At 43.2% G+C, this 16,293-nt stretch overlaps 1 protein-coding gene across 3 annotated transcripts in view; it reads right to left on the minus strand.

The window, feature by feature from the left end:
• The window catches only part of dia (diaphanous related formin 1), a 513,998-nt gene that overhangs the window by 372,734 nt on the left and 124,971 nt on the right, over nt 1-16,293 (minus strand). For 2 of the 3 annotated variants that reach the window (XM_067134773.2, XM_067134776.2), the window contains exon 1: nt 11,302-11,418. The exons of the other annotated variant lie outside the window; for it this stretch is intronic. In XM_067134773.2, the coding sequence (XP_066990874.2) occupies nt 11,302-11,409 (108 nt within the window). In that variant the 5' untranslated portion in view covers nt 11,410-11,418. Of the gene's footprint in view, nt 1-11,301; nt 11,419-16,293 lie in introns of those variants that run through there. 3 annotated transcript variants of the gene reach the window in all.

The raw sequence follows: 16,293 nt of genomic DNA on the forward strand, positions 1-16,293 counted from the left end.
ACTTATTAACTGTTCACCACGTAACTATCAGTGAAGTACTTGACTTTATACGAGGTTAGATATGTTTCAAATAAGGTTTCACTTGGCTAATTATCACATCCATTATGGAATACTACTTTCCATATTCAGTAATATCTAATAATCTTGTTTTTTAACACCCACTCTTGCGCCGACAATTAATATAAAATTCCTACACAGTTACAAATTTGTACTCGGTTCTGTACTCGGAATAACCGAGTACTGACGTCATATTAGTTGCACCGAACCGAACCAAACCGCTCCGTTCCGTTCCCATCCATCCCACGAACATCCACAAGGTCAGACACAACACTGCTCACGACAGCAGACCCGTAGTTTCAACAATCACTTACCAGGTGGCAGACGCGTTACGCAATCGGTCGGATATAAACCGAACCACCTTCTGCAATCAGCTGTATGCACTTGCTAATACATGAAGGGTTTTAAAATTGGATATTAAAAACTGGGTAAAGAAACCAGGAGGAAGAAACTCTAATACTGGAAATATAATAAAAGGACACAAAATGAGTACTTGTACCGTGTAATGAATGCGTTTTCACGAGAAACTTCACGCGGAACAACAAGAGAACCGAGTGCTGGATTAGAAAAAGGTGATTGTTCAGTCACTAATATGCTTGTCAATAACAATACGCTGAGAATTCATCACCATAGCACTGAAAACCTCCGATATGAGATGGTTTTACAGGAATAAGAAAATACTCTTAACAGACAAGGCTTCGATCTTCAGCCAGATTTTTACAAAGAAGTGAAAATGTACCGCAATGATGTTAAAAAATGTGAAAGAAAAATAAACTGAAAAATATTATAGCACCAATTTGCAGCCCAAACACAAGATCTAGGGTTGGGATTTCCCTTTGTATGATTTTCAGGTGATGAGTGAAAATTAGTTTGCTCTTCGTTCCTGGTTCAACTATAATCATTATCATCAAGATGACCCCATGTGAGGATTATTAACTGTCTGAGAACAATGCATCTGAGTGCGTTCCATAAATATGATTACAAATATTGTGAATAAGGGAGTTATGAAGTAAAAATATGTTCAATACATAATAGATGCTGGATGACGTTGTGGATGGTTCCGACGCTACCCGTGTCGATAACATTCAGGCTTGTAGGCCTAATAAGAAATATTAGCTGCAGTGCCACGTACAACTTCAGTGACAAAAATATCCCCGTTAACTGCATGATTTAACAGTTAATGAAAGATTAAGTGGAAGTTCTACTAGAAAATAATTAACAATGCATGGAACTGAGGGGATTCTTTCTCTACAGAACTAGATATTTAAATATGGAATAAGGTCAACGAAAACGCACACTTCGTCGCGAAGCACAAATGGCACCCACTGTTATCAGTTTCACTAGTCCAAGATTACATTATCTTACCTTGTGCACTCTATGAGCACACTGTTCAAGTCTATACAGTTCACGAACATGAGCACGTAAAAGAAAATGGCTTTCTAAAGGGAAGAAAATATTATTATTATTATTATTATTATTATTATTTAATAATAACTGAACGTGGTGTTAACTATATTATCATTAGCTCTTTATCACTGACTAGCTATATTACCCGCTGCCCGGGCACTTTAATGATTGTTTACTTTTAGGTATTTTATTACCTGTTAATTATGTGTGAAGCGAATTTTTGTGACGCTGGCTGATATTTTAAGAACGATTTTGTAGTTTAAGTGGTATCGTTGTGTGTTTAATTTCAAGTTCTAAATTTAGATTTTTTTCTCACTAATTCAACTAATCTAGGTCAGTTTGGACAGTTTCTTCATCACCACTTATCATCATGCCTATGCAGCCGGACTGATACTTATTGCAAACAAAGTCCAGAGTGCCACAATACATCTGAACGAATTCGACGCTAATATATTTTCGAGATAGTAATTCGTATTTGTACGCAATTTGGTTGAGAGCTATTCTGGAAAATACTGTACACACTTACACCTACAATCTCGGTAATTTTGGACATTCTCTTTCACACCTTTTACTTTTAGGATTTGTATTAACTGCCTGAAATTATTTTTTTTTAAGTTTTCTTAATTGTGACGTAGATAATTTATGAACTGTTTTGTAGATTTAGAAATACTGTTATGTGTATAATTTAACGTTTTGGTTTGAGATTATTTAGTATCACTTTAAGGTATTTCCTTGCGGCAACCCAGATTGTCTGGGAAGTAGTTGATCATTCCAAACAAATAATAAAAATAAGTTATAAGGTGATGTACTTACGTGTCGCATTATAGGTAGCCTATGATATACACGATTCCAACTGTCAGTGAAACTGTCACTCATCAGCCGAGGGACCCCGAAAACTTTGTAATCAAAACTGATCTCAGTCAATTTGTACATTTTCTTTTTCATCGCTTCTGAATCACCCGTCGATGGGTGTTGAACTTGGACTTAAAGGACATCCGGAGTTCCATTATTCATCTCCGTTACCCCGAAAACTATGAATTCCATACTAATGTCGGCCGTTTCCGATTATTTTTCATGTCACCCCTCCGCTAGAGGTGCTAGGGGTGTCTTACCCCACATATTCTTTTCCATGATAGTATACTAAGTCGTGTTCACCAACTTTAGTTGACAGCTATGCTGGAATATAACACATACATCCATAATTTCAGCCATTTTGGACATTCATTTTCAACCTCCATTCTGACTGGGCCTCAACTATGACTCAAACGGCATCCAGACGGTCACGGTGTTAGGGGAGTCCTGCCTCCACAGTCATATTTCAATCTCGGTTATTTTGAATATTTTCTTTTTCACCCCTTCTCACCCCCCGTGCCGGTGCGACTGAACTTGGACTTAAACGACATCTGGAGTGTCAGTATTAATCTCAGCAACCACGAAAACTATGGATTCTACTTTAATATTGGTCGTTTTCTATTACTTTTATACTTCACCCCCTTTCCAGCCCCGCCCAGAGGGATGCACACACATCTATCCATAATCTCGGTCATTTTGGATATTTTCACCGCTTCTCACCCCCCCCCCCTTCCGATAGGGGCTGAACTTGGACTTAAATTGACATGCGAAGTGTCATTGTTCATTTCAGCGACTCCGAAACTTACGGATTCGATATTGTTTTCGGTTATTTTCATATGCCAACCCCTCCCCCACAGAGCTTTTTTTCCGGACAGTCATATGTTTAGCAGAATCTCTCCTCAGCCTAGCCTACATTTACGCGCGTGCCTATTTCGAACACCATGTCTGTATTCTACTGTAGAATCCTTGAGATGACGTTGCCATGGTTACGGCTGATCATTTCTTCATCCGATTCCTATAGCGGGGTAGAGTGACGCCAATATCTCCATAACGGTTGATTTTAGGCCCTTAAAACACGGTTTTTCGGGCCCGTAAGGTCTTACCTAGTTTTGTTCTTCGCGTCGTAAGGCTTAAAATGAGCTTTGTCTTGTCCTTGAAGGATAAATTCGATATTTCGCCTATATTATCTTATTTACTGGCAAATTTTTGATACCTTGGGTTATATTATTTCAATTTTCGTAGGGATCTCTAATTGTTTTGAAAATTAAATTCAGCCCATGTTTCTCACTGGTAATATAGCTTTCTATACGTGAAAGAATTTTTAAAATCGTTTCAGTTGTTTTTGAGTTTATCCATAACAAACAAATGTACTAATATACAAATATTTTCTCTTTATAATATTAGTATAGAAGAGCAGAAACAATTAATTCTATCCGTCGTGTGGTTTGTAGAAATAGTTTTGCAATATTAGCAGATTTCACACCCATAAGCCTATAATTATGTATTATGTACCTGCTGGCGAGACTTAGTGTCTTTTGGTATGGGCTAGAGAGATTGTATTAATTTGATTTATCTCAGTCTTATCCTTGGCTTTGACAATATGAAAGCGACTGAGGTATGAGTGTTGATAGTAATGCTATTCTTCATGTAGCCAGTTCCTGCTATGAATGGTATGAAAATGTCGCTCGTATGGTCGGTTGGTGCATGCATTTCAGTGGACTTGGCAGACTGATAAGACAACTAATGGTGGAGCTGTTGAGGATCCAACCAGCCTTCGGGCTAAGGAATGAACCCACACATACATAATAATGTAAATGGAGTGCCTGCTGGCATTTCTTGATGGATACAGTACTTTTGCTCCCATCTTTCGGCACAGGCCAGAGCAAAGTGTAACTTCCACCGAAGTCCCAGTCACATCCATGGCTGTGACAATATGGAAGCTGCTGGGGTGTGGGTGGTGCTGAGTAATGACATTCAGAGCACAGCCAATGCATCTGAGTGTTAAGAAAGGTGTTGCAATGGAAAACTACCACTCCTCATCTTGCCTAGTACGGATAATTTTGCTGCTGCCATTGGTTTTGTGGTTTTCCTATAACTGCACAGCCTTTGGTGGTGCTATTTGAGAATCCAACCAGCCTCTGGGCTGATGACCTAACATGCATTACTAAATGGACTCTGCACACTGACAGTTGGGCAGTAAGGTTGCCGTCCTCACTAAAGGAATCATTGTCCACTTTTAGAACTCGTTCCCGTATACAATATAATATACACAAATATGAATATTATAATTATTTGTGGGGGCGTGATTAGCTCAGTGGTTTAGTTGCTGGCTTCCCACTCGGAAGGCTGAGGCTCGAATCTCGGTCAAGCCTGGGTCGAAATTTTAATCTCAAGAATCACGGTGCGTCAGGAAGGGCATCCGGTCTTAAAGCCCCGGCCAAAACAAAAAAGTGCCTTGGTGGCTCCAATGATCCCAGAAATAACAGGTAGGCGAATAAGCTGAAGAAAGTTATGAATATTATAATTATTTGCGAGCAATCTTACTGTCCAATACGTTCCTCTCATTTGAATACTTCCACAGATTTTCATTGTCAATTATGAAAATTATAGCAGCTTTCTTTTCATACCTTCAGACAGTGGTTGCCAGATGAAACACGGGTAAATACTTCGCATAACGGCCTTCGTGATTCATATCTGTAATCCTGGCGGTAATTTCGTTAACATATTCATTTTAATAATGTTATTTGTTTTACGTCCCACTAACTACTCTTTTACGGTTTTCGGAGACGCCGAGGTGCCGGAATTTAGTCCCGCAGGAGTTCTTTTACGTGCCTGTAAATCTACCGACACGAGGCTGACGTATTTGAGCACCTTCAAATACCACCGGACTGAGCCAGGATCGAACCTGCCAAGTTGGGTTCAGGAGGCCAGCGCCTCAACCGTCTGAGCCACTCAGCTCGGCAACAAATTCATTTTAACTGCTAGTGTATTCTCTTACGGCATTAAAGGAACAATTTTAGATTAATCGTTTAACTACCCATCGGTGAAGAAAACTTAACAGTACAATAAGTTTCAAAATATGGTAAATATTTCTGCCCACGGTTTCAGTTCTCTGAAAACACTGAAAACAAAACTGCGCGTATCGGGTTATAGACAAAGGTACATTCAAGACTGCATTCATCAGTTGCATCATGGGTGCATCCGCTGAGTAGTACACTTCTTCCTTTCTATTCCAGGACAAAGTACCGTATTCTAGAAAACATTTTCGAAGGGAGGGTGTATGATACGTAGGCTACAATAACATTCACGAGATTCGCAAGGATATTTCTTTTTCGGTAAATCGGTCGAAAATAAACCACTTCGGAACAATGACAAAGTAAATATCAATCCATTAGCAAATAGCAGACGTATTTAAAGGGGCGGGGAATTCGATGCTATACCGTACATGAAAAATGTAGTTCCTTTCTTCCTTCACTTACCCCTGAAATATTTATATTTCGTCGACTGAGGAATAAAGAATCAAACATATTCGTCGTTTGCTAGTAAAAACTAATCACTCAGAAGGGGAGGCTACCAAATAGATATGATAAAATGTGACAAAACAGCATCAAGTATTACACTATCGAACTAAATGACGAGTCGCCTTCGAAGTCGCGGCTACTACCCCATAGCACAGAATAGGAAGCATCAAACACAAAGAAACTTCGCTCGTATCCGTGTGCCAAATTCTAGTGAGCATGGCCAGTGTCTGCCTTATTGAAATAGATAATAATAATAATGTTATTTGCTTTACGTCCCACTCTCTTTTACGGTCTTCGGAGACGCTGAGGTGCCGAAATTTTGTCCCGCAGGAGTTCTTTTACGTGCCAGTAAATTTACCAGCGCGAGGCTGACGTATTTGAGCACCTTCAAATACCACCGGACTGAGCCAGGATCGAACCTGCCAAGTTGGGGTCAGAAGGCCAGCGCCGCAACCGTTTGAGCCACTCAGCCCGGCTACTGAAATAGAGTAAACTACCATCATACCTAGCTTCGCAACTGTTTAGAAGACCATGTATGTGGAATGAAAAATGGCATTAATTATCTTGAAACGAGGTGTTAGCGAAAATTATCACGGTACTGTCGGTGACTGGAGGAGTGAAGATTAATCTTGGGTAGTAGTTATAGTAATGGGAGGAGGGAGATTGTAGTGGAAACCCGTAAAAGCTAGATGCACAATTACTCAGGCACTGAGAGAGACAGAGTGTAACCCACAGCTGGCGGTAATCCGTAGCTGGAGGAGTAGGCTACGGTGTGTGAATGGGCGCTCTTAGCTCATATGGCAGTGAAATGAGTTGGGAAACCTGCTGAGATAATGGGCATGAGGTGACAGGTAGAGTGTTCTCCTCAGCTGCTGGAAATCCGTGGCGGGGAGAGATAGGACGCTTGCTCCCTGGTTGATGGTTATCCGTGACTGCGGGTGGAGTTGTCATATGCGCCCATGCAGGCACTTATTTTATGTAGAATTATATTCCAGATCAATCAATCACTACTGATTGGCATTTAGGGCAGCCGCCCAGGTGGCAGATTCCCTATCTGTTGTTTTCCCAGCCTTTTCTTAAATGACTGCAAATAAATTGGAAATTTATTTAACATCTCCTTGGTAAGTTGTTCCAATCCCTATCTCCCCTTCCTATAAACGAATATTTTCCCCAACTTGTCCTCTTGAATTCCAGCTTTATCTTCATATTGTGATGTTTCCTACTTTTAAAGACACCGCTCAAACTTATTCGTCTACTAATGTCATTCGAAGTCATCTCTCCAATGAAAGCTCGGAACATACCACTTAGTCGAGCAACTCTGTCTCCTTTTTTCCAAGTTTTCCCAGCAGAAACTTTGCAACATTTTTGTAACGCTACTCGTTTGCTCTTTTGTCGGAAATCACCCAGAACAAATTGAGCTGCTTTTCTTTGGATTTTTCTAGTTCTTGAATCAAGTAATCCTGGTGAGAGTCCCATACATTGGAACCATGCTCTAGTTAGGGCCTTACCAGAGACTTATATGCTCTCTCCTTTACATCCTTACTACAACCCCTAAATACCCGCATAACCATATGCAGAGAGATCTGTACCCTTTATTACAATCATATTTATGTGATTACCCCAATGAAGATCTTTCCTTATATTAACACCTAGGTACTTACAAAGATCCCCAAAAGGAACTTTCACCCCATCAATGCAGTAATTAAAACTGAGAGGACTTTTCCTATTTGTGAATCTCACAACCTGACTTTTAACCCCGTTTATCATCATACCATTGCCTACTGTCCATCTCGTAACATTATCGAGGTCATTTTGCAGTTGCTCACAATCTTGTAACTTATTTATTACTCTGTAAAGAATAACTTCATCCGCAAAAAGCCTTACCTCTGATTCCACTTCTTTACTCATATCATGTATACACATAAGAAAACATAAAGGTCCGATAATACTGCCTTGGGGAATTCCCCTCTTAATTATTGCAGGGTCAGATAAAGCTTCGCCTACTCTAATTCTCTGAGATCTATTTTCTAGAAATATAGCCACCCATTCAGTCACTCTTTTGTCTAGTCCCAATTGCACTCGTTTTTGCCAGTAGTCTCTCATGATCCACCCTATCAAGTGCTTTAGACAGGTCAATTGCGATGCAGTCCATTTGACCTGAATTCAAGATATCTGCTATATCTTGCTGGAATCTTACAAGTTGAGCTTCAGTGGAATAACCTTTCCTAAATCCGAACTGCCTTCTATCGAACCAGTTATTAATTTCGCAAACATGTCTCATATAATCAGAAAGAATGCCTTCCCAAGGCTTACACGCAACGCATGTCAAACTTACTGGCCTTTAATTTTCAGCTGTATGTCCATCACCCTTTCCTTTATACACAGGGGCTACTATAGCAACTCTCCATTCATCTGGTATAGCTCCTTCAACCAAACAATAATCACAGAAGTACTTCAGAAATGGTACTATATCCCAACCCATTGTCTTTAGATATCCCCAGAAATCTTATCAATTGCAGCCGCTTTTCTAGTTTTCCACTTTTGAATCTTATTGTAAATGTCATTGTTGTCATATGTAAACTGTAATACAGTACTCCTTTAGCATTAGTCTCCTCCTCTATCTGGACATCATCCTTGTAACTAACAATCTTTACATACTGCTGACTGAATACTTCTGAGTTTTGAAGATCCTGGCATACACACTCCCCTTGTTCATTAATTATTCCTGGAATGTCCTTCTTTGTACCTGTTTCTGCCGTAAAATACCTATACATACCCTTCCATTTTTCAATAACATTTGTATGACTGCCAATTATGCTTGCCATCATGTTATCCTTATCTGCCTTTTTTGATAGATTCAATTTCCTAGTAAGTTCCTTCAATTTCTCCTTACTTCCACAGCCATTTCTAAATCTATTTCTTTCCAGTCTGCACCTCCTTCTTAGTCTCTTTATTTCTCTATTATAATAAGGTGGGTCTTCACCATTCCTTACCACCCTTAAAGGTACAAACCTGTTTTCACATTCTTCCACAATTGCTTTAAACTCATCCCAGAGTCTGTTTACATTTTTATTTACCGTTTTCCACCGATCATAGTTACTTTTTAAAAACTGCCTCATGCCTGCTTTATCAGCCATGTGGTACTGCCTAATAGTCCTACGTTTAAGACCTTCCTATCATGTGTCAAACACTACTTCTGAAAAGAAAAAGAAAAAAAAGAGCACAGGCGAAAACTGTTACAACATCCAAGGATATCTCTTAGACGAGGTGCTTCAATTTACAAAGACGAGACGTTATTTTGAAAATGTGTTTATTTCATTAACACGCTGAGGTTCAAGAAATCATCCTGCATTATCAAGACGAACCAAGATTAGGCCTACTTCAAATGTGATCGGAATTAAAACTTATTTCAACATGGCTCCATAAAGATTAAATTAGAATGAAATAAACGAATACAAATAATTGACAACCAGCCAGATCAAAATATCTGAAATACTTCACTAAATGGCCATTAATCTACCCGGCCAGGAGGATTCTTACAGAAGCATCTGATAACATGATGTTTTCAAATATTTATTTACAATTGGCTTTAAGTCGCACCATCGCAGATAGGTCTTATGGCGACGATGGGATAGGAAAAGACTAGGATTGGGAAGGAAGCGGCCGTCGCGTGTATTAAGGTACAGCCGTAGCATACGCACGGTGTGAAAATTGAAAAATCACGGAAAACTATTCTTGAAATATTTTATTCTTCAGATCTACACTGAAATTTACTGTTATAGGGTATTCACGTGTGTGTGTGTGTGTGTGTGTGTGTGTGTGTGTGTGTGTGTGTGTGTAATTCATTTTTAGTGCTGGTTTGAAAAAATGAATGCCGGGCTGAGAGGCTCTAAGGTTGAGGCGCTGGCCTTCTGACCTCAACTTGGCAGGTTCGATCCTGGCTTAGTCCGGTGGTATATGAAGGTGCTCAAATTCGTCAGCCTCGTGTTGGTAGATTTACTGGCACGTAAAAGAACTCCTACGAGACTAAATTCCGGCACCTCGGCGTCTCCGAAAACCGTAAAAAAAGTATTTAGTCGGACATAAAGTCAATAACATTATTATTATTATTATTATTATTATTATTATTATAAAAATGAATAAATGGATTACAAGATTTGTTGTTGCTGCAAAAAGTGAAATCCTCCAGCGGCTCACGTCTTGTGAGACATGCGCTGCGACCTAGGTCACAAGACCTCCACCAAATCTCCTCGTACTAGACACCCCTTTTCCATCTCTCCTGACCTCACTCAATCAACTCTCACCCTCTTCTTACTCTGATGACTTTTTAGCATATTTTCTAGTCCAAAAACCGTACTTCCTCACCCCACCAGTTCAGTTAAAAGAGGCTGATATTAAATGCCAAGCATTTACCTTCATGACAAGCACCACGTAGTGGCAGAGTCCGCTATATGACTCTTATCTTAATTTGATTCATTCATAGATCATGCCGGAAAGCAGTTAAACGCTCCACATGCTGTTGTGTAGCTCATCGATCCAACATTACCTTCGTCATTCCATGAGCCTCATCACTTCCAGTGCGCTACTCATCTTCGGAACCTTATCGGTTTCTGCTCGCATCACATTTACCACCAATTGTGCACTTTCGTGCATTTTCTTTCGGGTCGGTGCAACGTCAAATTCGAACGTTGGAAACATGACCCTTAACTAATGACATCGGCTGAACATCTGAGCACTCTTGTCTCTGCAACGTCTGTCATCGTTCCCTACTTCATCGTTAGCAATCGTAAATTCAAGACAATAAACTTTCGTCACCAGCAGCAAGTCCTCGTTATTCACCTACATAGCTCCAATTCCGTCTGGGGTAGGCATAATATACAGTATAGTAATTCAGTTTTCCTTCTGTTGTGTCAATCGGTTGTCTCATTCTGAGGTTTGGTGTTGAGATCAAACTTACATTTTTCTTCAAATGTGTTCACTTGATGAAAAATGTAACATTGAGAACCTCTTCCCGTCAGGTTCTGGTATAGAATGGGCGATAAAAACGATCTTCTGGAGAGTTAACGGAGATAAAATTGTACTGATAAGAGAGAAGATGAGAGAGGCAACTATTCGTGAAGGAATAGGCCACGAGCGCATTTAATTAATTGTAGCATCCAAGTAATAGTAAAACATCTGAAATACTTGTATCGGAACGTGAAAGAAGTACTAGAATTTGACGATTACGCAATTATTACGAACATGTGGTTTACAAGAACTGCAAACTATTATGAAAGTACTCTCATTATTACACGCATTCCAACAAAATAGGGATGTAAAGGGATGCTTTGTCATTATCAAGTTAAAATGTTGAAATATTTTGTCAACGTCTAGTTGTTTCGTGGGACGGAATATACAAGTGGAGTAAAAGAAAATAATTTTTAACTCCAGTTTTCTATTCAAACCAAAAAATGCCATTCATTACCTTCGTAAATCGGCGGACGGCTCGGCGATATGTTGAGTCACGACGCTGTAGGGGCCCAGTATCTTTAAAAGTGGGCCCCCTTCGAAGACCCGACTCTTCTCCACTCATCTTGCTTATCACAATATCGACAACCTACTGACGCACCTGACATACCTGCGAGCTGATAAAAGAGGACGGAAATAAGTAATACTCCTTCCTTATCAATCCAGCCAATACACATTGATTTAGCCTAACTCCCAAAATATAAAATGGAAAAATACAACTGTTTAACTTCTCGTGAGTTATGTGTAATATATCCTTTCTGCTCCAATTCTGGGATTTCACTTCTCACTTTAATACCACGAATTCTTATGTTTTATACCGGTGCGCCCAATGGCACACTGGAACGACCTCGAAGTGCGCCGTGGAATTTTCGGTATTAGGGATGAAGAAACCAGCTGTTTCAATGTACAAAAGATGTTTTTCTTTTCGTCCTTGTGAAATCGTCACATTTGTATTCCCCGCCCCCCTCAATTTTAATTTCTTTCGTCGCCTCCTCTCAATTGGATTGCGCGTGAGCCTGCCTTGAAAACCTGCGCGGAGTGTTAATTTGAATGAAGTCCTGCAAATTGTCATAAATGTCGTGAACTTCATTGTAACTCGACTTCTTATAGCTAGATTTTTCAGTAAAATGTGGCAAGGTATAGGGGCTGAGCATACGTCCCTTATTTCTAGCAGTCCTCGATGGCTTTCCAGAGGAAATGTATTATCGTGCATTTTCGAACTTCGGCGGGAAAGCTATTCTTATTTAGAAAAAGAAAACCAAGTCAGTGCCAAGTACTTTCTGGACACCGCCTTCCTGTTGAAAATTGCTTATTTTTGCAACGTTGAACTCGAACAAGTCTCTGCAAGGTAGTGCATGCAACCCACTTGATTGAATTTCTTACGAAGTTTCGGTCTTGAAACGGAAGCTTGTTTGAAAGATGAAAACCAATGAACGGAAGAAATGGAATACTTTCCATATTTGCAGCATTTCAAATAGATATTCTTTACTGCAAACATTGGTTCCGTAACCAAAGCACACTTATCTCAATTCAGTGTTTATTTTGAAACGTACTTTCCCGAAAACAGTGATAAGTAGAGCGAGTAAATATATGAAATTGCATATTCTAAACTATAAAGAATACTCAAATACGAACTAGATATCTTTACGTTTTATGCAGCCAGCAATAAAAATCCACCAATAAAAAATTTCATATTTCATAATATGTTGATAAAATCTTCATATTTTACGAAAATTTTAATATTTATTCATATTCTGGCATTTATGCAATTCTGTATAATTATACATTAAGTAGTTATTCAAATAAATTAAACAGAAAAGGCGTGCCTTTTCATTCGTGTTTTATAAGCAATAAATAAGGAAAGAAATAAGAAAATAAATTATAAAACTAATTTGTATACATTTAGTATTAAATCCAATGGCATTAATTGTTTACGAAATGTAGAACTGAAATAATACTTATTATACACTGACTGACAGAGCAAATGCAACACCAAGAAGGAGTGGTCAGAACTTTATGCCAATTGCAGGGTAGACTGACGTCACTGAGGTATGCTCATGATGTGAAATGCGCCGCTGTGCTGCGCACGCAGCGAACGATAAATGGGACACGGCGTTGGCGAATGGCCCGTTTTATTTTCAGGAGGACCAGGATGGAGAAGCCGACCCTACCAGTGAGACTGGTCGACTACGACTACGAAGGAGCCGTCGAGAAGCTACTAGACGCGATCGACACGATGGATCCCCCCAGCTATGAACGCCCGGGGCTGGTGGTGTTCAACCGGCTGGGGGAAGACGACCACCATGGGACGCTCCACGTATTCGACAACCTGAATGCGACTGCGGAGTACATCGGAGAGCCACTCCTGCCGATCATCGGCATTATGGTTGCTACCTGGGCGATTATCATTCGCCCTAACGACGCAGCCAGCTTCAGGGTCTACGAGGAGCGCGCGTCCCAGCAGTTCCAGGTTGCCCGGCTACCAGGACTCAGGGAGCACCTGGACGTCTCGGGCTACCAGGAGGCAGCCTCGCAGACGGAGCCAACGACCGAGGACGACGGCGACGCTCCCGAGCGCCGCGACGGCGCGACTCCAGTTGGAAAGCTGTACTCCACTAAGTACACGCAGACCAACAAGGCGACAACCAGGGCGAAGTGGTCGCAGACGCAGGCCTACCAGGAAGGGCCTGTTACCCGGGCGCAAACCAGGAACGCGCCCGTGATGGTGGAGAGCAGCACAGCGGTGGAGAAGGACGCCCCCTGGCGTACTGAGACTGCTGCCCAGGTCCAGCCTGCCTGCACGTCTGTCGAGTTGCAGACCTCGATGTGCGCCCCCCAGGACAGGGAATGCAGTCGAGTGTTAGCACCGACCGACGCCACCGCCGCCGCCAGCCAGGAGAAAGAAGAAGATGGCGACGCAGAGGAGCCGGCAGCTACCCCGGGGTCACCAGGCCGGGAGGAGGGCCACCAGGGCGAGGCCTCTTCCCCCGCCGAGAAACAACCCTTGGGACCGATCGACGCCACCGCCAGCCAGGGGAAAGAAGAAGATGGCGACGCAGCGAAGCCACCAACTACCCTGGGGTCACCAGGCCGGGAGGAGGGCCACCAGGACGAGGTCTCTTCCCCCGCCGAGAAGCAACCCCCGGGAAGAAGAAGAAGAAGACGACGCCGCACCAGGAAGCAGAAGGCGTCGCTGGCTCACCAGGAGAGGACCGCCAAGCCGCAACCCAGGACTGCTCCCAGGACAGCAGTCAACCGAGGAGCCAATCAGGAGAGGACCTCAGCGGGTAGCGGCAGTCAGGTGAGAGTAAAACGTCCCCCTCAGCAGCTCTTGCAGTGTTTCCGCTGTCTGAGGTGGGGCCACCGTCAAGTTAGCTGTGGACTCCAAGTGAAGTGCAACCGCTGTGGTGGTGATCACCACTACACGGCCTGCGCAACACTTAAGGAGGCGCCGGTGTGCGCCAATTGCGCGGGGGGCCACCCGGCCTCCCACCGCAGTTGCCCAGTCTACAGGGCCATGGCGCGGGCAGAGAGGAGGGAGGCCCGGCGCCATGACCCACCCCATTCCAGGAGGCCCCCGCCTCGGCGGGCTTGGCCTCATTCTCCGGGATCGGAGACTGGGTACGAGGTACCCCAAGGAGGTGGAGTCGTGCGACAGGCCCTAGTGGTACTTGACGCATGGCTCCGCAGCCGGCAAGGACCGCGCTAGTCCCAGCAGTGCCCAGACGGACTGATCCCCAGGCGATGGAATGGCGAGGAATTGGTTTATGTTTTGTGCATGTTACCTGTTCCTAACTAACACAACCTCTGGTCTTTTTCCAGCCCACATCCTTGCATGTGCTATCAAAAGATGTCAGGTTTTACATGTAGGCTCTTTCTTCTTTCTGCCTATGTGGTTTTTCCCTGACCCTTCAATACCAAACTTCAATACCATATACCTAATACAATATCGCCTGGTAGCGTGTTTGACATGGAAACAGGCAGATACTCCTTGTATCACTTCCCACTCTTCCCTGCTATCTCTTTCTTCTTCTTAGAAATAATAGCATGTCGGAGGCCATGTAGATTGAGTCGTTGGTCACGCGGGGGGAGCGGGCTTCGGGGGCCCCCCCGAAGGAAAAAAAAAAAAAAAAAAAAAAAAAAAAAAAAAAAAAAAAAAAAAAAAAAAAAAAAAAAAAGCGAATGGCCCACTTCGTACCGCGATTTCTCAGCCGACAGTCATTGTAGAACGTGTTGTCGTGTGCCACAGGACACGTGTATAGCTAAGAATGCCAGGCCGCCGTCAACGGAGGCATTTCCAGCAGACAGACGACTTTACGAGGGGTATGGTGATCGGGCTGAGAAGGGCAGGTTGGTCGCTTCGTCAAATCGCAGCCGATACCCATAGGGATGTGTCCACGGTGCAGCGCCTGTGCCGAAGATGGTTGGCGCAGGGACATGTGGCACGTGCGAGGGGTCCAGGCGCAGCCCGAGTGACGTCAGCACGCGAGGATCGGCGCATCCGCCGCCAAGCGGTGGCAGCCCCGCACGCCACGTCAACCGCCATTCTTCAGCATGTGCAAGACACCCTGGCTGTTCCAATATCGACCAGAACAATTTCCCGTCGATTGGTTGAAGGAGGCCTGCACTCCCGGCGTCCGCTCAGAAGACTACCATTGACTCCACAGCATAGACGTGCACGCCTGGCATGGTGCCGGGCTAGAGCGACTTGGATGAGGGAATGGCGGAACGTCGTGTTCTCCGATGAGTCACGCTTCTGTTCTGTCAGTGATAGTCACCGCAGACGAGTGTGGCGTCGGCGTGGAGAAAGGTCAAATCCGGCAGTAACTGTGGAGCGCCCTACCGCTAGACAACGCGGCATCATGGTTTGGGGCGCTATTGCGTATGATTCCACGTCACCTCTAGTGCGTATTCAAGGCACGTTAAATGCCCACCGCTACGTGCAGCATGTGTTGCGGCCGATGGCACTCCCGTACCTTCAGGGGCTGCCCAATGCTCTGTTTCAGCAGGATAATGCCCGCCCACACACTGCTCGCATCTCCCAACAGGCTCTACGAGGTGTACAGATGCTTCCGTGGCCAGCGTACTCTCCGGATCTCTCACCAATCGAACACGTGTGGGATCTCATTGGACGCCGTTTGTAAACTCTACCCCAGCCTCGTACGGACGACCAACTGTGGCAAATGGTTGACAGAGAATGGAGAACCATCCCTCAGGACACCATCTGTACCTCGACGTGTTTCTGCGTGCATCGCCGCTCGCGGTGGCCCTACATCCTACTGAGTCGATGCCGTGCGCATTGTGTAACCTGCATATCGGTTTGAAATAAACATCAATTATTCGTCCGTGCCGTCTCTGTTTTTTCCCCAACTTTCATCCCTTTCGAACCACTCCTTCTTGGTGTTGCATTTGCTCTGTCAGTCAGTGTATCTGTAAACACGGATAACAC

The sequence above is a fragment of the Anabrus simplex genome, chromosome 1, assembly GCF_040414725.1.
Source record: "Anabrus simplex isolate iqAnaSimp1 chromosome 1, ASM4041472v1, whole genome shotgun sequence".
Classification (NCBI taxonomy): Eukaryota; Metazoa; Arthropoda; class Insecta; order Orthoptera; family Tettigoniidae; genus Anabrus; species Anabrus simplex.